Source organism: Vidua macroura, chromosome 12 (assembly GCF_024509145.1).
Source record: "Vidua macroura isolate BioBank_ID:100142 chromosome 12, ASM2450914v1, whole genome shotgun sequence".
Lineage (NCBI taxonomy): Eukaryota > Metazoa > Chordata > Aves > Passeriformes > Viduidae > Vidua > Vidua macroura.
The window spans coordinates 20,861,067-20,885,209 of record NC_071582.1 but is presented as its reverse complement, the minus strand read 5'-3'; the positions used below and the strand labels follow the sequence as shown (position 1 = coordinate 20,885,209).

At 47.6% G+C, this 24,143-nt stretch overlaps 1 protein-coding gene across 2 annotated transcripts in view; it reads right to left on the bottom strand.

Annotated features, from left to right (window-relative positions):
- The window catches only part of SMAD3 (SMAD family member 3), a 72,942-nt gene that overhangs the window by 15,969 nt on the left and 32,830 nt on the right, over positions 1-24,143 (bottom strand). Inside the window, exons 2-5 of one of the 2 annotated variants that reach the window (XM_053988110.1) lie at positions 4,522-4,715; positions 3,432-3,566; positions 2,695-2,769; positions 1,872-1,922 (exon numbers count right to left, since the gene is read on the bottom strand). In XM_053988110.1, the coding sequence (XP_053844085.1) occupies positions 1,872-1,922; positions 2,695-2,769; positions 3,432-3,566; positions 4,522-4,715 (455 nt within the window). The remainder of the gene's footprint in view (positions 1-1,871; positions 1,923-2,694; positions 2,770-3,431; positions 3,567-4,521; positions 4,716-24,143) is intronic. The other variant, XM_053988111.1, reaches the window with a different exon arrangement.

Below are 24,143 nucleotides of genomic sequence, written 5' to 3'. Positions count from 1 at the left end.
AAAGCCTCATTAGACTCCTGCAGGGCAGAGTCCAGCCCTGGACAGTGGAGCTTGCTTACCCAGGAATTACAGGAGTGCTGCAGCAGGTCACCAGCCACCAGCAGCTCCTTCCTGGGCTGTGACCATCAGGCTGAAGGTCTGATTTCCCTGAGAGCAGCTCCTTGCTGCAGATAAACCATTTACAACACTCATGTGATGACAATTTTGCCCTTGGACACTTTTAAGTGTGGCTCAGCTGCTCTTTCATTTATTATTTCGTAGCTTCCTCAAAGGCAAAAATTTACAATAAAATTAAAAGCAACAAGAAGTTCTTCATTTGTGGAAGCTCCTGCCTGAGAGCAATAAATATGGTTTGCAAGAATTCAAAGGCATTTTTTAATGCTGGTAAATTAAACTGCTTCTCTGCTGTCTGCTCCTCAGACTACAAAGAGATTCCTCATGTTTTACCAGCTTCACTTGCTCCTTTTCCTTTTTTTTTTTGCCCCCAGACAGCACCTGAGACATCTGATGTGTTACCAACCCGTGTCCCTGTCAGGAAGGATATGGGGGTTCTGTGTCCCAGAACTCCTTCCTGCCTTATGGAAGGCAGATACCACTTGCCAGGTTGAGTTTGTTACATGGAATTGGCTTTTTAGTTTTAGGTTGAAAAAATTGCAGGAAAAATTGAAAGAAAATCTCATCAGCTCCCAGGCAGCACACAGGGAAAAATGAAATAAAAATGTCTCAGTCATGCATTCTCTTCTTGGGCTGTAGCAGTTAAAGAAATAAAAGTTTTGTGTCACCATGGCAATATTAAAAAAAAAAAAGGGGGGGGGAGAAGAAATCCTCTTTCAACAGCCCCAAGATATCCAAAAGTCAGCCAATGACTGACAAATTTTGGAGCAGTGTCAAAGTCCTGCGTGCCAGGATTAAAAGCATATGTAAACTTTATGGCCATGGTTATTCCAGAGGAGTCTCAAGTGGGCTCTGTCTGCTGCCTTAATGAACAGTTGGGGAGCTGATCCTGCAGCCAGGCAGAGCTGGGAGGGATTTTTATGGCACAGCAATTCCAAACAGGGCAGGAGCTCAGAGTGATGGAGAGCAGAATGAAAATAAAGGGTGGAACTTCTGAGATAACAGAGGTGCAGAGAGAGCCACAAGAGCTCTCGTGGTGTCTCAGAGGTTCAGCTCTCCCTTCTCCTCAGGGTTCCCCTGTTTGCTGTCACAGGTGTGGGCTGAGTCAGTGCCAGCCATGGTCTGACAGAGCCCTTGGGGCTGGAATGTGCTCCCTGTGCCCAGGATGGTGCTGGGGGGGAAAACAACTCCAGATTGCAGAGTGACTTGGGTTTGGGTGAGGAAAAGCAGCTGCTGTGAGCCAGATCAGTCCTCCCCTGCACCTGTGCTTTGTGCATCTCCCCCACCAGCACCACCTCCAGGAATGCTGTCCATGACCTCTCCATTCCCTGGCATTCCTGCACATTCCCTGGTTATTTGGCCTCTCCAACCCCACACCAACCAATCTCCTCCACTTCTCTCTGCTCAGACCATGCTCAGTCTCACAGAATTCCAGGCTGGGTTGGATTAAAAAGGACCTTAAATCCCATCCAGTTCCACCTCCTGCCTTGTCCAGGGACACCTTCCCCTGTCCCAGGGTGCTCCAGCCTGGCCATGGACGCTCCCTGGGATCCAGAAGCAGCCACAGCTCCTCTGGGAATTCCATCCCAGCCCCTCCCCACCCTCCCAGGGAACAATTCCCTGCTCACATCCAATCCAAAGCTGCCCTCTGGCAGATTAAAACCATTGGAATATTGCAAGAAGTGCACAAACTCAACAGCATCATTCAAATGTCACCCTCTTGACTGTAATTACAGCTCCCAAGATCATGTGCTTACCCAGGTTGTTGTGTGCTGGAGACATGGGGTTTGGTGATAAGTTTGGAGAACCTGAAAATCAAGATGGGGTAATTATTGCTATGGAATCTGCACCAGGAAAAACATTCACAGGATCTGCAGTGCTGCCCAGGCTTGTTGGAGGGACAACCCACTGCTCACTGCAGGCTCATTTCTGACACTGCAGCTTCTCTGATGTTCACTACTCCTTACAGGAGCTTTCAAACATCAACTTGATGCCCCTTCACAAGGAATTCACTGGAGTTTAACCCATTAGTTTTCCAAACTGAGCAGCACTTGGCTGTTTTGCTTTCAGGTATCATCCTGACAAACCCAGTTAGCTGGGCATTAAAGAGCTTGGGTGTGCACTGCCAGACAAAATAAAATTAAAACCATAACACTTTATATCCCAAATCCTGCTGGGTTTGGGACAATGGAGCATTGGATCAGGTTACACAGATCTGACCAAAAAGATGTCAGAGTTTTATCCTCAATCATGTACATTTGCCACAAGTTCTGGGCCTATATTTTCAATATCTGCACTTGGATGTCCCATGGATGCAGACAGGTGGTGCAGCCCATTTTTATTTTTCCTTTCACACCATTCTGAGCTGGTTTCTTTATTTGTTCTTCTATAACAAGGGAAGTCCACAACATCTGAACATTAATATGGGTTATCTGAACATAATATGTGGATTATTTGAACATAAATTAGGTACCCTCATTCCAAACCTGGCTACTTCTTTTTGTGGCAAGGAGAGAAAACCTGACCACTGAACTTCCTTTGGGATACAGCCACTAAATTAAAACCCCAAAGGTGACTCACCTGCATCCATGCTGGGGTTCATCTGGTGGTCACTGGTTTCTCCATCCTCACTCAGGTAGCCTGGAGGAGGGGTCTCTGGAGGCACAAAACCATCACACTGTCAGTGCAACTGCAAAGTCTAGATTTTAGGCACCAAAAACATTCACTTTTTAATTCACAAGGAGCTCAAATTCTTTTTTATTACTTCTCTTTCTCAAGCTGCTGGAAGGAGGAGCCAGCACAGCCAGGGTCATATCCATATTTGTGAATAACAGAGGAGGGGGAAAACAAAAAAATCCGGATTTTCAGTCCCATGAAACTTTAAGCCATGGAGGCAGTTTTCTGTCCACATATTTTTCCTCTCCTGGAGTGCAGCTGCATAACTTGTCCATGCAAATAAGGTGTAAATTGCTTGTAAAAGAGATACATAAATAGAAGAGCTCAATTCCATCAGAAATTTGGAGAGTTTTACTCAAAATGGCCGAATTTCATTCCAATCTCAACCCGGTAAGGGAACATCCAGTTTAGATTTCACAATAAACTGTGGTTGTACCACTGAATGCAGAGGTGAGTTTAAACCCAACCAAACAAAGCCATGAACATGTTGAGTGCCCACATTCACAATTCCCAGCTATTTCTGCACTCTGTGGCTCCAGAGGAAGGCTGGAAAGGAAGATTCCCAGTCTGGGATGCCCAGGCAGGATTCCCTGTGCTCTCTGACCCTTCCCTCTGCTCCCTGTATGGAAGACACAAGGTACCTGGAATGTAGTTGCTCTGGGGCTCGATACCTGCAGGGAAGTTAGTGTTCTCTGGGATGGAGTGGCTGTAGTCATCCAGGGGCGGGAATTCGGCCGGAATCTCCGTGTGCCGAGGCACCAGCACCGGAGGCAGCACTGGGGAGGGAGAACAGGCAGCAGCCATGAAATGGAGTGAGTGAAACAGCAGGAAACGAGGAGAAACCAGTTTGGAGTAACAGCTTTAAAGACAGGGGCTCGTTAAGGGACAGGATTTGATGTTTGCCTCTGGAATAACAGCAGCAGGTGAGGATGCTGTTTATTCCCAGCTGGGAATGGGATAGAGCTTATCTGAGCACATCTGGTCTCTCTGCCCCCTTTCAGCTCTGCTTGAAACACCATTTAAGAGATGGTGCACCCCATGATTCCCAAGGAATGAGTTTCCCAGAGGATGGAGCAGGCAGGTGGGATTAGCATAAACATCCTGCCTGGCTCTGCAGATCTGTGCTGACACGCAGCAGAAGCTCCTGCAGCTCCAGATCAAAGTCTCTTCCAGAGGCAGGAGGAGACTCCAGAACAGGAAGCAGGGAGCTGTTCTTAGACCCAGCTCAACAGTTTATCCTTAATTTAACCCCAGCAGTGAGGGATGCACAGAACACTGCTATGGTGCCTTCTGTGAGTTATGTGCACACGATGCACACTGGGAACCTGCTCACTTGGATTTCATCAATTCCCAACGATATTTTCCCCCTGAGTGCAGGTTCATAAATTATCCTACTCCATAGAGTAAGGGATTATCACCAATAACAGACCCACTGTGCCTGGGAATGCCACTGGAGATGCCTCCTGCTGCAGGAGAGACTGAGCAGGGATCTCCTGGGAATGCCCTTGGAGATGTCTCCTGCTGCAGGAGAGGCAGAGGACAAGCAGGGATCTCCTGGGAATGCCACTGGAGATGCCTCTTGCTGCAGGAGAGACTGAGCAGGGATCTCCTGGGAATGCCCTTGGAGATGTCTCCTGCTGCAGGAGAGACTGAGCAGGGATCTCCTGGGAATGCCCTTGGAGATGCCTCCTGCTGCAGGAGAGGCAGAGGAGGGCAGGGCTGTGGTGGTACCTGGGGTCTCCACTCTCTGGTAGTGGTAGGGGTTGACACAGACTTCGTCCTTCTTCATGTTGAAGGCGAACTCGCACATCTCCATGGCGCGCAGCTCGTGGTGGCTGTGCAGGTCGGGCCAGCGCCACAGGCGGCAGTAGATGACGTGGGGGAGGCCCTTCCTGTGGGACACCTGCAGCCGCCCATCCAGGGACCTGCAGAGGAGCACACAGGGGTGCTGAGCCCAGAGTTAACACACGGGTGGTTCTAGCCCGGCACGGTCACCAACCAACACCCGGCACGGTCACCAACACCCGGCACGGTCACCAACACCCGGCATGGTCGCCAACAAACACCCAGCATGGTCACCAACCAACACCCAGCACGGTCACCAACCAACACCCAGCATGGTCACCAACACCCAGCATGGTCACCAACACCCAGCACGGTCACCAACACCCGGCACGGTCACCAACAAACACCTGGCACGGTCACCAACAAACACCCGGCATGGTCACCAACAAACACCCAGCATGGTCACCAACCAACACCCAGCATGGTCACCAACAAACACCCGGCACGGTCACCAACAAACACCTGGCACAGTCACCAACAGACACCCAGCACGGTCACCAACAAACACCCAGCATGGTCACCAACAGACACCCAGCATGGTCACCAACACCCGGCATGGTCACCAACAAACACCCGGCATGGTCACCAACAAACACCCGGCATGGTCACCAACACCCAGCATGGTCACCAACAAACACCCGGCATGGTCACCAACAAACACCCGGCATGGTCACCAACACCCGGCATGGTCACCAACAAACACCCGGCATGGTCACCAACACCCGGCATGGTCACCAACCAACACCTGGCATGGTCACCAACACCCGGCATGGTCACCAATCAACACCCAGCATGGTCAATAACAAACACCTGGCATGGTCACCAACCAACACCCAGCATGGCCACTAACACCCAGCGCTGCCAGGGGGCCGCTGGTGCCCATCTTCAGGGCAAGGATTTCCCTCCAAAAGCAGTAAAATCCTGGAATCCCAGCCTGGCTTGGGTTGGAAGGGATCTTAAAGCCCATGCAGTGCCACCCCTGCCATGGCAGGGACACCTCCCACTGTCCCAGGCTGCTCCAAGCCCCCATGTCCAGCCTGGCCTTGGGCACTGCCAGGGATCCAGGGGCAGCCCCAGCTGCTCTGGGAATTCCATCCCAGCCCCATCCCACTCTCCCAGGGAACAATTCCTTCCCAATATCCCAGCTAACCCCACCCTGTTTCAGTCTGAAGCCATTCCCTGAGTCCTGTCACTTCATCCCTTGTCCCAAGTCCCTCTCCAACTCTCCTGGTGCCCCTTTATGCCCTGGATGAAGTATCCTCAACAAATAATATTTGTTTCATGTAACAGCTCTGGTCTGGATTTACTCTTGGATATCTGGATTTTCAAATTGTCACTTCATCCCTTGTCCCAAGTCCCTCTCCAGCTCTCCTGGAACTCCTTTAGGCACTGGATGAAGTATCCTCAACAAATAGTACTTCTTTCATGTAACAGCTCTGCTCTGGATTTACTCTTAGATACTGGATTTTCAAATTGTTTCTTTACTATTTTATGGTTGATCAGGAGGCAGAGACAAAAGCTACAGCCAGTAGGAACATGACAATTCAGTGGTACTCAAAACACTGACATGTCCTAAACAAGCAGGGTTTGCACAACAGCTCTCAGCCATCTCTGCTGTGCTTGGAAAGGTGTTACATCTTAAATTTGTGTTAATAAACCTGGACTTTTAAAACACACATAGATGAATTGTCATTGTGACAAAATAAATATAGATACCATTTTTTTACATTTATCTACAATGTCTATGTAAAGTTCAGGAACCTTACAACCAACCAAGACTTCCACTTTCATTTTCCAACTTGCAGCTTGAAAGCAAATAAAGAGCTTTTTTACAGCATTGCTTATTTTTATTTTTACATCTACCCTATGTCTCCGCCAGCTCATTTTTCACCTAATCCCATCCCCAACTCAGAACAGCCTCTTCTTAGCAAACCTTCCCAGGAAGCAGGACAAGAGTTTTGAACTCCTCTCCAGCAGAGGAAAAAGCTGGAGCAGGGTCTCCTCCATCCTGGATGAATGGGAGCTGCCCCCAGGCACTTCCTTTGAAGTCTAACCCTTCATTTCCCTTGCCTTTCCTAATGACCCAAATGAACCACTTCAGGGCTTTGGTGAAATGAAATATTTCTCTTTTTTAATTTGTCAAGGAGAGAGAAAAATAAAGAAAATAGAAATTTTACTCGGAATTATTTCCCCTGGTTCTTTGTGTTGGCAGCAGAGTTAGAAAAACCAAGTGAACCCAAAGCAAAACACACAAACAATTATCCCAAAGAGGCTGGGCTCATCTGGGCTGCCCTAAGAGAGTCTTCCCAAAAGCTCCTCTGGCACAGCTTGGTACCACACACACCTTTACAAACACTGCTACAACAACAGGGAAGGCAAAACACAACTGATTCCAGCCAAAATTGGGGAATATCCCCAGTGGCTAGACCTGAGCTTCTGGGGAAGCTGGGAATTCTGGTGCTGATTTCACTGGAGCCAAGACTGCAGTGATGTGACCTCAGAACTAATCAGGTTGGAAAAACTTTAAAAACAACAACATATGAAAATATTCACTGAATTTAGCAAAAGGAGACGAGACAGGGAATAAACCAGGAGTGTTTCTCCATCCCCCTCATCTATGCCTGCTTGGCAGCATTTCTTGCATCCAAGTGAGGAAAAAAGAGACAAAAGAAGACTCAGAGAGAATATTCCAAGTGTCCCAGCTGTGGGAAGTGTTACTCCTGCTCCCAGTGTCCAGCAGCACGTGGACACTGAGCAGCTGAGGTGGGGCATTAACACAAAATGTGTTTGACTTTGGGGTTGTTTCCAAGGATGGGGCTCTCCCTGCATTCCCCAAAAACCAACTCCCCAGTCAGCTGGGGGGGAAAGGGCCCTTCCTGCCCCCACGCCAGGCTCTGCCCACAGCACAGAGATGGAATTCCCTGCACTCTTATCTGAAGAGACTTTTCACAATGACAGAGCCATCTGGTTTATTTTCAATTCCAGCAACCTCGCCCTCTCCCCTCCATAAGAGATAAGGTAAAAGGAATGATATTTCCCCAAAGCCCTGGGGGTTCCTTGGGTTTTTCTGGTTGGGAAATCTCTCCTCAGGCTCCCCACGGAGGGACTTGGGACAAAACAGCATCGTCTGCAGGTCCTTGAAAGGTGGCAGAGGAACAGGGCAGCTCCACTTCCTCCTGCTGTCCTGCCCCAAGCCTCCAGCAGCATCTTCCTCAGCCCTCAAGGAGTATTTTCTGCCAAGGAACAAACTCCTGGTGTGGCTGAGATGGGGCAGGAGATGAGAGGAGCCGACACTGCTCTGCCCAGGGGTGACCCCAGCACGTGTCCCATGTGCAGAGCCATCCCATAATGATCTCCAGGGCACACCCAACTTCTTCCCCCTCCTGGTCCTGTTCTGAGGCACGGGCTGATCCCAAAGCATCCCAGAGCTCAGCACACCCAGAGTTCATTACAATTAGCAGAATTTAACCCCAAATTTCCCTTGGGATGCTGAATTATTCCTCCCTTTTACCTTTCCTTGACCCAGCCTGGGCTGAGCAGCTCTCCCTGTACAACTGCCTTGAAACATCTATTATTCCATATTATTTAACAGGATTGATTTGGAAATTACTGATATTTTTTGGCCAAAATTTAGTACTGGATTTTTCTCTAAAAAACCAGCATAATTTCTGCTTTGTCATCCAAGTATTCCGACACTGCATGGGGTCCTTGAGAACCAAAAACCCCTCAGGCTGAGCACCTTTGGGATGGATCCATCCTTAAAAGCCATTTCCTAGGGAAATTTACCACTCCAAGCTGCCTCTCCAAGGCCAAGAGCTGCTCAAAGAGCAAAGGGCAATGGTGAGGCTTTAATGGCAAAAGCAGGGAGGGGAGGGAAAAAAATGACAGCAACATTGAGGCTTTTTTTAAACAATCTGTCTGAATTAGGCAGGAGAACATTGCACAACCTGAATTTGATTTCCAGGCCTGATTGGGGTTTTTTTTCTGCTTGTTTGGGGTTTGTTGTTGTTGGGGTTTTTCTGTTGGGTTTGTTTTGTGGTTGCTTTTTTTAACTGTATTTAATTTGTAAGATCCTGAATTGCGAAAGACAAAAAAACCCACCCCACGTTCTGAAAGATTTTGGTTATTTTATTTGTACCTCTTGGAGCATTTTGCAGCTATCTTTAGATGGATACTGAAACTCTTCCTTGCACCCATTCTCCTGCTTTAAAAGCAAAGCTGAAATCAGGGGTGCAAAAACTGGGAGTGCAAATTAAGGGAAGTGATCTAAGGAATCAAATAGTTTTGCCCAGGTTGGAAAAATTCAGATTTACTCCATTAGAGATCCAATCCCTTCCCCATCAGTTTTATATCCCTGTCATTAATCTTGCAAGAGAGCAAAATGCCTGAAAAACTCAATTATCCAGTAACATCAATGTGTGCAAAAAGGGAAAGAAGGGGAAAAAAGGAAGAAAAATTGAAATTATTCGCTTTAAAAACCACGTGCAGGAGCTGTTTTTTAAACCCATGACTAATAAGTTGCCAGTTGCTCTAAAATTCATCAAGAACTGTGGCCACAGGCTGTGATTTTCTCCTGAACACAGAACATGGTAAGTGGTTCCTTACTGGCCCTGCATCTGGGCTGCAGCAGGGAAATTAGCATTTATTCTTGTAGCAGGGTCTGGCTGTTGTGTGCAGAGCTCTGTAATATCCACAGGGCTTCACTGAGCACTTGGATAAAATCTCAACTTTCCCTCAACAGCGGCCAAATCAACAAGAGGGAATAAAAAAATGACCCACGCAGCACATTTGTAAGTCCAAAGCTGATCCTTTGCCATCTCTTTCCCCTCAATTTGCTCAGCATCGCTGAATTTTCCAATTTCTGGGGCACTTTTAACAGTGCTGTCATTCAAGGCCTGGAAAAGAAGTTCCCTGTGTCAAAGTGAGGTTTGCAATGTGCTGCCAGAGAGGAAACTAATAATTAACACTCCTGTTTAAAATTTATAGAAGATTAAAATAATTAATAAATGTGCAATTTTCAACATATGTCTATGGAGAGGGAAAGTTTTTACAACCTCAAAATGAATGGAGTTAAAGGATTTTCCCAAAGCAAAAGAAAAGTTTGTGGCAGAGCCAAGACAAGGAGAGAAGAATGAATTTCTCCCTCTATACTCTCAATAATCACCCCTATTTTGTGCTGGTAACTCTCTCATCTGTTTTTTTTTTTCTTCCCACTAAAATTCTCTGTTGGATTTGGAAGGAAAACCACACATCCTTTACAAAACAACCCACAGCACCAGGTAAAGATTTTAAAGGCAAAGAGAAAATCATGTTTTCTTCTGGTGCTGCAGAATTCCTCTGCTCAAATCTCGTTTGTTCAGGGTTTGCAGAGGAGCTGATAATAGCAAAAATTATCAGTATCTCTTGTGTAAATGGTTTTTTACCTGCCCATTTCCATCCCAGTCTTTGCAGCCTCCCCTTCCCCCTCGGCAGAGCTGAAGAACTCCAGCCCTGGGAGTTGATGTCAGGATCAGATTATGACAGCATGAGTCATTTATTAAGATTCCAGTAAGCTCTTTAGCAGGTGCCTTGAGACCGTATTTTTCAGAGTCTAATTTCACATTCAGACATAAGTACATTTTATTGGTTTACCATAAACTCTCTGCCCATTGTTGCTGCTCCACAGAGCCTTGTCCCCCTTCCACTCTCAGTTTAATTCAGATTTCTTTAAAGCTATGGAGAGATCTCATTTTCTCATACATTATCAACTATTTTTTCTCCTGTATTTTTTACAGATCTCTGTTATTTACACCCCTTCCGTTTCTGCCCCAGCTACAGGATATTGGTTGGTGGCTACCAAACCCAGCTCCCTCTCCTCTATTTTTAGCCATTTTGTAATTTTATGCCACTCTCTTTCTTTCAGCTTCTCCTTTTCCTGATAGCCAGGAGCACAGCAAACAAATAAGATACCCCAGAGACCCAAGCACACATCCTCCTACCCCAGAAAGGACAGAACATATCCTAATGCTTAATTAAGGTTTAATCACAAACCCAGTTCCAAACTTCCTAATATACATTCCAATATTTCTGCCTTTTCTCCATAGAAAATAAGGGGGGAAGTGGAATTTGAGGCTGTATTGCATCCCTGGTACCTCTAAATGTGAAACCCAGTTTTTCTAAGCAGTCCTGGTCCTTTTATTTATTTCAGCAAAGTTTATTGGCCCAAATGTGTGTCAGATTCATTGAAATTTATTTGTGCTTGAGCCTTAAGGGTGCAGGGAGTGGACACAGGAGAGGTTTCTGAACGTGCCTTTTTGAAAAGTCATTTATCAGAGCTCGTCATTTCTTCCCAGAATCCCGTATTTAACTCCAGAGCTGAAATCCAAAACCCAACACACTTTCATCCAAGCAAAGCAGCAGCTTCCCCTCTCCCAGGAGACTCCAGGCATCCTGATGGGGCCGTGGGCTTGCATGGGCAAGGCACTTTCAGGAGGAGAAAAGGGATGGATGGAAATGCCAAGGAAATTCAGATCATCTTCCATAACCCAGAATGCATCCAAAACAAAAGCATTTCAAGGGAGGCTGAATTAATGGAGCACGTGGCAATCAAAAAGAAGAAAAAGGCAAAAAAAAGCTGCTGTAAAACTCAGTTATTCTGTCAGCCTCCATGGTGCTTACACTGATTTACATTTAATATCCAGTTTCTGTGTGCATCTTCTTGATGCTGCAGGGGGAAAAACGCTCCTATTTTCACTGAAATCAAGAGAGTTCTGCAAATCAGCATCAGCTGTTGCTATAACCCAGATAAAGCAGAGCAAGAGAACCCAGGAAAGAAAGGAAAAAGAAACTCATGTGCTGCACAGTGCTTGGACAGAAGCCTCACACCAAGAACTGCTGCCCCAAATATGTGTGTGCTAACAAAAGCAAAAGGAGTTATCCAAGGGAGGGTGGAAAAATGACAGTTTTAAGACCTTGGCCTCCCCTTCACCATACATACAATTCCCAGTGCCTTCAAGAGAACCTTCATATAAATGCCAGAGTCGGAACTGGCTCCTCAGACAAATGTTTGTGCATTCTATCAAGTTGGGACAAAGCCAACATTTCTTATGGAAACATTTCTGGTGGTCCTGGACAAAGAACATGTTTACTTTATAGCAGATATAGCTAAAAATACATTGTGCTCCAGCCTCCAATTATCTTGTTTGGAATAGTTTGAGGCTACTCGAGGTTCGTTGCTGTTATTTTCTTTATTATATAGTGAAAACGTTGCTGCTTTTCCTGTAATTTGAAAAGCAGCTATTTGCAGGTTTGCCCATCTGTGTTTGGACCTCCCCCGCACGGATAATGAGATCCAGGGTGAAATTTTCCAGAGTGCCCATCTCCCGTTTTCAAAAGCAACTTAAGGCACAGATAGATCAGTGCTCTGCTGGAATTACAGAGGCCTTTTAAGTCTTCCCCTAATCCCACTGGCTCTGTGTTCTGCTGCTTTTCAAGCTGGGTTAGCAGCCACTCACATATGTAATTATTTGCACAACCAGTAGCAATTAACAGCACACCACAAACAAGGGGACCTGGTCCCACAGACTTCCTCCAAGCTCCTCCCCAGGGATGTCCTTTGGGATCCATCCCACACGTGAGGGGATCTGGTCTCCTTTAAATAAAACCCAGCTCGCTTACAGAAATCTTTCTGGGTTCCTTACAGGCTCTCCCCTTTTCCCAAGGAATTATTTACCCAGCTCTGGGTATTATTTACCCAGCTCTGTATTCCAAAGGAGCTTTCCCAGCTCCAGTGAATCAGTTGTGGGTGAATCACTTCCCATGTGCTTCATCCCAGAGCAATTCCCACAGGCTTCCCCCTAACCCCGATGACACAGAGCGACCCAAACAAACCCCGGAGTTTCCACCAGGAGTTTCCAGCAGGACTCAACACAAGGTGTGTGCTGAGGTGAAAAGGGTACTGGAAGCAGGCTCTGTTCATTTTACAACTCTGAGTTGCCCCGTTGTGAGTCACCAGCCATGCAGGAACAATCCAGCCCCAAAATCAGCCCAAAAGAACGGGATGTCTTTGGGGAGAGCTGCAGATTTCAGATGGAGCTGCTCATTAAAACTCACACGAGTTAATACTGAACAATCCCTTCTGGTGGTAACTGCCAGTGAAATCAGTGTTGGCTGTGTTTGGAGGAAGCATTTTGGAAACTCCTCTGTCTCATAATCAGCTTTTACAGCACCTCTGAGGAGGCTGGGGGCAGACAGGAGGTGCTGCTGCTTTTGGGGTTATTACTCTGATCTATTCTTACAGTAAGAAAAAAGGGTTCTTTGGACCAGAGAGGTGGAAGAAGCTTCAGCTGAAATATTTTTTTCCCCCACCTCAAACTCTCAGCAGCAAAAAGGAAGCTCTGTATGGGGCCTACCTGAAAGGTTCCTTTCTTCCTGTGACTCTCCAGAGCAGGGGCAAGGGCTGTTTTCACTCGCAGCAGAAGTCACTCCCTCAGCCACCTCCTCCAGCCAAGATAATTATCTTATTCATGGAAGCCAAATTCTGCCTCCCTAAATTACAGATTATGTTTAAAAAAAACTGAAAAACTTTGAGAAAAGGAGGGGGAAGAGTATCTTATCTTCCCCATGCTGCGAGACACAAGGAATTCTCTGCTTGCCAAAAATGTGATTTTTTCCACGGTGCTGCTGTCTGGATGCACCATTTCCCTCTGTCCTTCACTCTTCCCTGCCCTGGTGCTTCTGGATGTCTAATTCCAAAGCTGAGCTCTGACTAATGCAGGATGTGTGGGAGAGCAGCTCCATGAATAAGAGCTCTCCAAAGCACCAGGATCACGCTAAGTCACTCTTATCACCCAAACAGGATCTCCAGCGTGTGCGTGCACAGGGGCCTTCCTGTCAGGGTTTCATCATTGCTATTGCTCCGTGGAAATCCAGCTGGGGTGACAGAAAATGCAGCAGGAAAAAGCAAGTGGCTAAAATCAACATAAACAAATACCTTATTTTCATGTAAATGTCAGCAGTAATAAAAGCTTGAGGCAAGAAGTGATTAAAGAACAGTCCAGAAAAAACCCCAGCATGAAAACAAGTCACCTTTCAACCACCACAGGACACAGAACTGTTCCCAAATGAGATGTTTTTCAAAAGTTTTCCATGAGGTGTCCATTACGAACAGCTGAAAATATCAACTGCATCCAAACTCACATTTAAGGAACAGAGAGCCATTTCAGGTACCTTTCCTGTAGTCAGCTCCCCCTTCCCCCCCTTCCAAACTCCAAAGAATATTTGATATTCATGTCCTGAGAACCTCACTGGATAAATGCTTAAACATTGAGCTTAAACCAGATCTGGAGCCTGCCAAGGAGAGGGAATGAGGAGGGAAGCAGACTCACAGGTAAATATTAGTTTGTACTTGAAAAAGCCAGAGCACATTTTAAAGCTGCTTTTGATTTTCATGCCAACCTCTGTCAACCACTGGAAGGCCAAAGTGACACAGGGGACAAGCACCTGGCAGCTGCTCTGGGGGGACAATGACACAGGAAGGCAAATGATGGAAAACAGCCAGCAGAATTCCAGAAAGAAGGGATGTTTTTCTTCCTCATTTCCTTTCTGGCCCCTCTTGGCTGGTGCCAGGCACACAGAGGTGGGCTGGGCTGTGCAGGGGCTTCTGGCACTCCCCAAAGTGCTAAAACAGCATAAAATGCTGTTTGGGAATGCCCTCCTCCTCTCTGCCCCACGCAGCCCTCACACCTTCCTGGGCAATAATGCCAGAGATAAAATCTGGAAGTTCTTTGGAGAGATCCCTCCTGTCCTGCAGCAGCAGCCCAACACCCTCTGCTGTGCCCTGAATGGGAACCCAGAGAAGACAAAACAATTCCCAGTTCTTTCAAATCCTTCCGTGTTTTCAGCATTCTACAAGTGCACAAATAGATCTGTCCATGCCTGTGGTGCAGCCAGGATGAGAGGGACACCAAAACCCTGCGTGGCAGCCAACACCAACATCCCAGCACTTTGATGGCACCATGAGACCACCACCCCTCACTCCAAATCAAAGCTCTGGGGGCACTTCTGAGCAAGCCATAATCACTGTGCAGATGAAATGCAGCCCCAGAACCACCCAGCTCCTCTAAACCAACACGATGAGGCACAGAGGGGTAAGGCTCAATTATGGCCTTTTTCTGTCTCCTCTGGAGCAGCAAAATGCACTTGCTGGGTGCCTGGGTCAGCAGTGACTCAGAGGACAGAGTGCTTTCCACTGAATCATCCACACGGTTTGAAGCACCCTCCACGTTCTGTTGGTGGGAGATGTCTCACTATCTACACCTTCCCTAAATTCTGCCTGGGCTCACTATCTACACCTTCCCTAAATACTGCCTGGGCTCTCCAGGGCAGGAGAGTGAGGGACACAGCCCAGACCAAAGGTGCAAAAGAGCAGGAATGCTCTGGGAATACCTGGATGCTCAAAAAGGAATAATGGGCAAACACAGATGGAGCAGCACTGCTCACTCCCACAGCATGTGAGAACAGACAAGATAGGGAAACAATGGGATAAGTCACAAATATTTGACTTCACAAGTCAAGACAGTTTTCTTTCCCCTCCCCTCGTGACTAAGCCTTTGGTCCACACACCCACTCCATCCTCAAAAAAACAACTCCGTGAAACAAATGTGATTGCTCTAAAACACACAGAGGCAGTGACCAACCACCTTCCCCCTCACAGCACTCAGCCTATTTACTAAGAGTCTGCTCTGTTTGTAACAGGATCCAACTCCCCCTCTCAATGAGACACTAAACACCAGCAAGTCCAACCCCTCCCCACTTTCCTTATCCCATTCCCAAACCTCCAACTCTGCAGACAACATCCTTCTCCCAGATGAACTTGCTGCAGTCACTCCTAGCTGCTGCCAGGGGAAGGACACTGCAGTGTCCAGTGTGCCAGCTGATCCCAAACCAGCACTCAAACCCATGCCAAGGGCTGTGCCAGGGGCTCTCCCCCAGAGGACAGCACTGGCAGCTCCACGCTCTGCATTCCAACACCCCTGAGCTCAAGCTCTGTGCCGTGCCTTAACGGGTTAAACTGCCAGAGGAGAGATCTGGATTTGACACAAGGAAAGAATTCCTGCCTGGGAGGGTGGGCAGGCCCTGGCACAGGTGCCCAGAGAAGCTGGGGATGCCCCTGGATCCCTGGCAGTGTCCCAGGCCAGGCTGGACAGGGCTTGGAGCAGCCTGGGATTGTGGAAGGTGTCCCTGCCATGGCTGGGGGGGAATGGGGTGGGATTTAAGGTCCCTTCCCACCCAAACCTTTCTGTTATTCTCTGATTCTGCACCTCATCTGTGTCGTGTCTCTCTGTGCTGCCCCAGCAGTGCTGGGGAATGGCAAAGCCACTGCCTGCACCTGCAGCCAGAAACCCAAAGTTCAGCCCCATCCTGGCACACACTTGCTGCATCAAACTTTATCCTAGAAGCTACTCGCCATCCAGACCACTGCTTCACACCACCCCTAGCATTTCCCAACCATTTTCTGTTTGACACATTTTCTTATGCAAAAGTTAAAGGAAAAAAAAACCCAAAAATCCAAGCTGCTGAAGCAAGTGAAGACCTACCCCTTCTTTTTCCTTCTAGCAATCAAAACAACTTGCCTGTCCTTATGTCATCCCAGCTAATCTCTTCCTCCTCTCTGGCACATCAGATAAATATCTTGTTCCTCCAACCCATCAGAAAACACAGCTGCTAAAATTATCACTCTGACCCATCAATCACCCTCCTCTCTCACACTGTCCCATATCTTCTCAGAGGTATTAAGTTCAAAACCTTGTCCTCAAGGCACTCCAGCCCTCTTTTATAACACACTTGAGAGCTCATACCAACAGCAGCTTGTCCCAAACTCTATGTCCAGACTGGACATCCCCCAAATGCTTCCCTCTGGCTTCTCCTTCCCTCCCACCTGGGCCCCTCTCCCTGCTTTTAGCAGCTTTCAGCATTACAGTGGTGCAGAAATTCCTTCCAGCCCTGCAGAGATGGAAGGATGATCCTTCACCATCTCATTTCTTTGGCTAGGCTGATTAAACTGAGAGCACCAACCAGGATCAACACGATGCAAGCAGACAAAAAGGTTTGCAGGGAGCAGAAAGTGCAAAATTATTGAAGTAATTAATACAGCCCGTGGTTACAGTTTTCCCTGGCTATTCCCAGGAGTGCTGCCTTGCATCTCTGAGCCTGCCAGCTCCTCAGAACAGGGACAGTCTGTATTTTTCCCCCTCTTCTAAAGCAATAAGCACGTTCTTGGCAGCTAAATTATTAATAAGGAACAAATGGTAATTGATTTATAGATGAGCCTGAAAAAGAAGGTTTGTCTTCTTCAGTCTTTTAAGTCACCATGCCCACACGGCTTTGTGCTGGTTCTATCCCCTCCAAAATGTCCCTCCCAGACCTGTAATGCAGCACATCCAGCTCCAAATGATCTGTGGTTATGTGACCCCTTCACCTCTGTTGTATCTGACCACTGACCAGATATTGCAAAACAGAAACAAAGTGCTCATTGTTCCTCCTGTCTCCCTCTCTTCTCAGCTGGCAAGAAAAAGCTTAACTGGATTAATTCTTAAGATTTTATTTTTATCCATTGTTAGCTTGTGAGAAAAAAAAAAATACTCATGGAAAAGATGAGTTTTGAATTCAGCCTTTGAATATGCTGAGCTTGGGGAATTAGCTCTCAGTGCTGGTGGAAAGTTCCACAGTTCTGGCCCAGGACTTCACACCAGAAGTCTCCGTCCTGCTCCTCAGAGCACGACTTTCTCACATTTCAGCTGCAGCACTTGCAACAGCAACCTGCACTCCAGTTCTGCTGCCTGACCTGGGGATCTCCGGGAAGATCTTCCCCTTGCACGGATCTGGGAGAGGCAGGAGGGAGCAGAGCAGCTCCTCCACAGGCTGCTCAGTTTATTGTAATTACACACACCCTCCCCTGCTTTCACAGCATTCCCCACAACTTGTTTGGCACCCAGGACTGAGCAGCAGCCAGGCTGCCACAAACTCAACCTTTCTGAGGCAGACTCGTGGCTTTACTGAAAGCAACCCAAAGTTTGTTTCTAGAAACATTATGGAGATGACTTGTAAAACACACAGCGCTGCTGCTTAAAGGCTGGCTGAATCCCAAACAATGGCAGCTCTTCCATGAGGCAAAAACAGATCTTCAAAGGCTTGTGGGCAAATATACTGTCACTGAATATTTTGTCATGGAAGCAAGAGCCTAAAAATATCCCAGGAGCAGATAATGCAGTGAGACAGCGCGGCGCACATCCTGCCTGCTCTGTAAACAGCCAATGTGAACTGGCACCATTGTGCAAATCAGGCCACCCATACCAAAAAGTAGGACAGGGGTTTGTGACCTCCTGCAGCCTCCATCCCAGAGCCCTGTGCTCCTGAAGCCTCCATCCCAGAGCTCTGTGCTCCTCCTGCAGCCTCCATCCCAGAGCCCTGTGCTCCTGCAGCCTCCATCCCAGAGCCCTGTGCTCCTCCTGCAGCCTCCATCCCAGAGCTCTGTGCTCCTCCAGCCTCCATCCCAGAGCTCTGTGCTCCTCCTGCAGCCTCCATCCCAGAGCCCTGTGCTCCTGCAGCCTCCATCCCAGAGCCCTGTGCTCCTCCTGCAGCCTCCATCCCAGAGCTCTGTGCTCCTCCTGCAGCCTCCATCCCAGAGCCCTGTGCTCCTGCAGCCTCCATCCCAGAGCTCTGTGCTCCTCCTGCAGCCTCCATCCCAGAGCTCTGTGCTCCTCCTGCAGCCTCCATCCCAGAGCTCTGTGCTCCTCCTGCAGCCTCCATCCCAGAGCTCTGTGCTCCTGCAGCCTCCATCCCAGAGCCCTGTGCTCCTGCAGCCTCCATCCCAGAGCTCTGTGCTCCTGCAGCCTCCATCCCAGAGCCTCCTGCTCCTCCTGCAGCCTCCATCCCAGAGCCTCCTGCTCCTCCTGCAGCCTCCATCCCAGAGCCTCCTGCTCCTCCTCCAGCCTCCATCCCAGAGCCCTGTGCTCCTCCTGCAGCCTCCATCCCAGAGCCCTGTGCTCCTCCTGCAGCCTCCATCCCAGAGCCTCCTGCTCCTCCTGCAGCCTCCATCCCAGAGCCCTGTGCTCCTCCTGCAGCCTCCATCCCAGAGCCTCCTGCTCCTCCTGCAGCCTCCATCCCAGAGCCCTGTGCTCCTCCTGCAGCCTCCATCCCAGAGCCCTGTGCTCCTCCTGCAGCCTCCATCCCAGAGCTCTGTGCTCCTCCTGCAGCCTCCATCCCAGAGCTCTGTGCTCCTCCTGCAGCCTCCATCCCAGAGCCTCCTGCTCCTCCTGCAGCCTCCATCCCAGAGCCTCCTGCTCCTCCTGCAGCCTCCATCCCAGAGCCCTGTGCTCCTCCTGCAGCCTCCATCCCAGAGCCTCCTGCTCCTCCTGCAGCCTCCATCCCAGAGCCTCCTGCTCCTCCTGCAGCCTCCATCCCAAAGTCCCATACTCCTCACCCCACAAATCCTGCTCTTTCCCCCAGTGGTGGGAAGCTCTGGTGGGAGTGTGGCTGGGTTGTCTCAGGAACTGGGAGAGGTGAGGAAGGGGCACTTTGGGGTCCCATCTCTGCACCCAGAGCTGCACCACGTCCTGCCCACAGCAGGAAACCCAGCCTGGGGATGTGCTGATTCACCACAGGGCTGTCATGCTGAAAATACTTCTCCTCCTCCTCCTCCCTGCCAGGGAAGGGCTGTTGGTATCTCCTTTCTCTCAGCACAAATCAAAGATAAAACACAAGTGCCCCGGGTAACTGGAATACATCATATTCTGCATTCCTTGCTCCCATTTGCAATATTTGGGCTTGAAGGGGAAAGTATTTTGTTAAGCACAAATGAGAGAATGGTGAAAAACACACCAAGTAGAAAAAAGTGAGGCTCTGGGGACACAGTTCTCCAACAGAGCAAAGTGAGATGAATTTCTCGTTCAAGCACATAAAGCTTAGCTGGATTTGGTAATTAAAGCCAAGTTCTCAAAATCTTCAGGTGCTTTTTAAGTGTTCTATCCTTATCAAAATGGTCCCCATTGCTCTCAATGCTTTTCTGTAAATACAAGCGGCAGCTCCCTGCTGTGCAAGTGTGCAAGGACTCTGGAAACACTCCAGGAGTTCCAACACCACAAAAATAGATGTCAAAACTTGAAATCATTAATGCAGTTATGCCTAACAGTTCCCAAACAAAAAAAAGCCCTGAACGGGCAGAACCCAGGAGCATTCAGACACTTTAATCTGTGCTCAGAACCTCCCCTGTGCCCAGAGCTATGGAAAGCTCTCAGGTGGAAGAGGGTGTCCAGCAAGACAAACAAAAGCAGCCTCCCCAAACCTGAAAGGTTTGTTTCCTTGCAGGAGAGCTCTGCAGCTGAACCTGTGTGTGTGCTCATTTGCACACGGAATGAATTCAGCAGATTCCATTCCAGCCCTTCACACCTCGGCTCTTGAGGATGCCGATTGTTTTATGGCAGCACCCACTAATCCCGCTAAACCCCAAGCAAATATCAGGGCTGATACACAACCGGCAGGGGAGAGAAAGTCCCTGACCCAGGCATTTCCATTTCCAGCAGGATGAGCAGGTAAATGAGTCGGACAAACAGGAAGGAGCAGTTATCCCGGGGTGTGAATGGCTTCGTGGGGAAAAGAAATCAAAACCATCCCCATCCCATTCTTCCTGCAGCAATTAATCAGATTTCACTTTCAAAACATGGGTGCTAAAGTCCAGGTGAGCAAATCCTGGGAAATACACGGTTCCTTTTTACAGGCAGGGAAAGGAAAGAGGGGGAAATACATGCTAAGAACTAAAAAGATACTTTTTTTTTTTCTGAAAATCAGAGTGGCATCAGGAAGGGAAGGCTGTGGGGAAACCGAGCACCAGTCCTTTCTGCTCTCCTCTGCTGATTGCCCTTGATAAATTATCATGACTCTTTAGGGATTCTTTCAAAACCTGCTTTTAATTATTTACTCGTATTTTTTAGGAAGATAAGATTGTCTCTGCCTTTGAAACTTCCACAAGGGCCACACCCTCCCACACAGAAGGATTTCACTGCTATAAAAGCTCTGGCTGCTCAGCCAGCTACGGCTTAGTAATAAAAAAAGTAACATGGATGGCCACAAGAGGCACAGATACGGAAACCACGTAAAAAGGTGGCATCGGGGTTTTTTGAGTACTTGATGTTAAGAATAATATAAAAATAAATGAAATTAAAATGGAATAAAATAAAAATAAAATTAAAAATAAAATTTAAAATGAGAAAATGAGAAAATAAAGTAACATAAAGTAAAATAAAATAAAATAAATAAATTAAAATAACATAAAATAACATAAAATAAAATAAAATAACATAAAATAATAAAATAAAATAAAATAAAATAAAATAAAATAAAATAAAATAAAATAAAATAAAATAAAATAAAATAATAAAATCTGGAGCAGGGCCAGGGTGCCCATTGGGGGAATATCTCCTGACCAAGGCTGCTGCATTTCTGGCTCACAAGTGAAGGTGCATCCAGTGGCTGTGTCAGGTGCTGGCTTGGCAAAAGCATTTCCTGCTAATGGCCTCTTAATTGTTCTCTGACAGCCGTGAGACATTCCCCAGAGGGCGGCGGAGGCAGGAATTGGGAACTCGGTGCCATTTGTCACCGGGGTGTGGAGCAGCAGCCACCTGCTCCAGCCCCACCTGCTCATGGGCCCGGAAAGCTCCGAGCGAGGAGCCAGGGAACGACCCCTCCTTACCCACCCTGGCATCCCAGGGATGCCTCAGCTTTAGATTTTCTATTTTTCACATTCTCTGCTGCTTTAGTCTGTGGCTCTGGGCTCCATATCAGGGCTCCAGAGCAGGGAGACAAAACAATTCCTGCTCCAGCTGGGCACCAAGGACAAATGATCCAAAGCTCAGGCCCAGGAGCACAAACAGCGTGGGCTGGAGAGAGAAAAACAAGCAGGATGGGAGTGCCTGGGCTAAAGCTGGAATGGGACAATGAACTGCAAGGTGCAAATGGAGCAGAGCTGATCCCAGTGAGAGCCCCCGGGAGCGCTCGTGCATTTTGGGACCATTTTGGTTCATCCTGGGGCAGCCCTGGCTGGGCTCTGGTGCTGCCCAAGGTGCATCCATGGAGGAGATCCTTTAATAAATCCCTGCTTTATTTGTAACTCTGTCCAGCCTCTGTTCCAGCTCAGCAGAAGGCTTGGAATGTGTGGGCATTGCTGGACTTGGTGCATCAGCTCCATTAATTGAACTCTTCAGTCTAAGCCTGGCCTCAGATGGCCCTGCACAATTCCTGGATGGAGGCAGAGCTTTGCTGTGCTCAGTTAGGATGAAAGAGACTTTGAAATCTTAAAACACTGCTGTTCTCTTAGATAATGAAGTGTTTTAACAAATAAAAATAACATTTTATTTCAGCCCCAGCAGGCAGTGCTGTCTGAGGTACCTCAAGGCAACAGCTATGAATTCTGATTTAAAGGGAACATTCACCCCACTCTGCTCTAAGCCTATCTGAATAAAAGCCAACTTATTTAGCATTTTGCTTCCTGCTGCAAAGATTCCACTGTTGTAGGGCTGGCCTGTGAGATGAAGAAAAACAACATGGAAGATCATGTGTCACTTCCTTTTCATCCCATGCAAACCTGGGCTCCGCTCAGGGGTGGGGACAGGCACCCTCCCTTCACCTCAGCTTTCAGGCACAATAAATTTACAAGGGTGGGCCTCCACTCAAAGCAACTTTTCTTTAAAGCCCTGTATTCATCAAATCCCTTCAGAACAAGTTCATTTGAATGTATTTAATTTTACTTGGAGACTGATAATAGCTCGAGTGGATTGCATCATCTTCACTAGAACAGTAATGTCTTTTAAGTTTCTTTTTAGTAGCTGCCTCAGACATGCCTTAGATAATTTTGTTGGCCAACTGAGGACTAATGCAAGACATATTCTATGAATAAATGCATTTGCAGAGCCTCAGTCTCAGAAGGTGATTTTGCAAATGGCCAATGAGAAGTGCCTGCTTTGAAGTGTTCCTGGAACTTAAACCGCTGATCAAATTCTACCAAAAAAGGCTCAGAGAAATGTAACTTCAGACTGGGTTTATCTTTCCTATAAATGCAAACGACTGCATTAAAAACAGAACTTTCCTCTATTAAATGTGCACTTTCACAGCTTGGGAGTATTTAACTGAGGTGCTTAAAGTCAACATTTCATTTTCTTTCTTGGAACGGTTGAAAAAACTTAAAGCCAAAGTTTTCACTGGATGGAAAAGGTAACTCAAAATGTCTTTTCCCTAAAAATAAAGGATGAATTTGCACCAGCCTGTGAGAAGGACCCAGTGACACAGAGTTAACACCACTCCAGCCTGCTTTGCTCTAAAAAGGACTTCCCCGCCAGCAGCCTCCTGTTTTTTCCTTATCCAGAAGGCTCCTGATGTTTTCCCCTTGCCTGAGGATCCAGAGATTTCTGCCCTGCTGGTGGAAATCATCACACAAGGTCCATGGAAAGGAGAAAAGAGACTTTTTGAGCTCTGTGGGAGCCTCTGGGCACTGCCCAAACCCCCAGCAGGGCATTTACTCTCTTGTTTTGACACATTTAATTTGATTGTGCACCTCCTGAAGCAATCCTGGCCCCAACTGCCCAAGCCCAGCTGGGTTTGTACTTCACCAGTGAAATGCCAGAGTACTCAGCCCAAAATTCAGCACAGCAGAAAAGGCACCAGATTCATCCTATCACAGCACTCTAAAAACAGTCTGGTGGATATTGTGGGGAGGGAACAGAGAGTGGAGCCTGGTACACAGAAGGATTCGTTACATTTCTTTTCTAAGATTATTTTATTCTGCTTTGTCACAACATAAAACCTGACTTGCACTTTACACAGAATGTTTACACCACGTGTGGGCAAATTTTGTGCTATGTATTTGTCAAACTTGATTACTTTCACACAGAGAAATCCTTTATAGGATTCCTTTACAGGAATATCCTCTAGGATACTCCTTTTCCAGCAGTAAAAATCCCATATGCACAAAGCTCCAGAATGGCATTGCTGGCTGGTGTTAATGCACACCGAGCCCTTGCACTGCTTCAAGGAGAACCTTAAAAACACCCACCAAGGGAAGCCACAAAAATACACCAAAGCAGCTCAAAACTCAGCAGATCAGAAGTTTAGATCAGCAGACATTTCAAAGAAAGCACACAATGGTGCTGCCAGCTCGCTCTCCATGGAACATTTTGTTTTAAAAGGCTGTTTTACAACGAGGCTGTTTTCTCCTGTCAGGATCACAGGAATCCTCACACACCCGTGCTGAGAAGTGTCAGCACTGCACAAAGAGGCTTCCAGGAGGACAGGAGGCTTTCAAACACCTCCTCAGGGAAAAGCCACCTGGGCCCCTTCCAGGCTGGTGCAAGAGTGCTGTTACTCCACCTCTGATGGCATTATTATTCCTTGGGCACACTCTCATTCTGCTGTGGTTTTCCTAACATTAGGCTTTTATAGGAGTTTTGCAGCAAGTTTGTGGGAAATGACATCACCAGCCC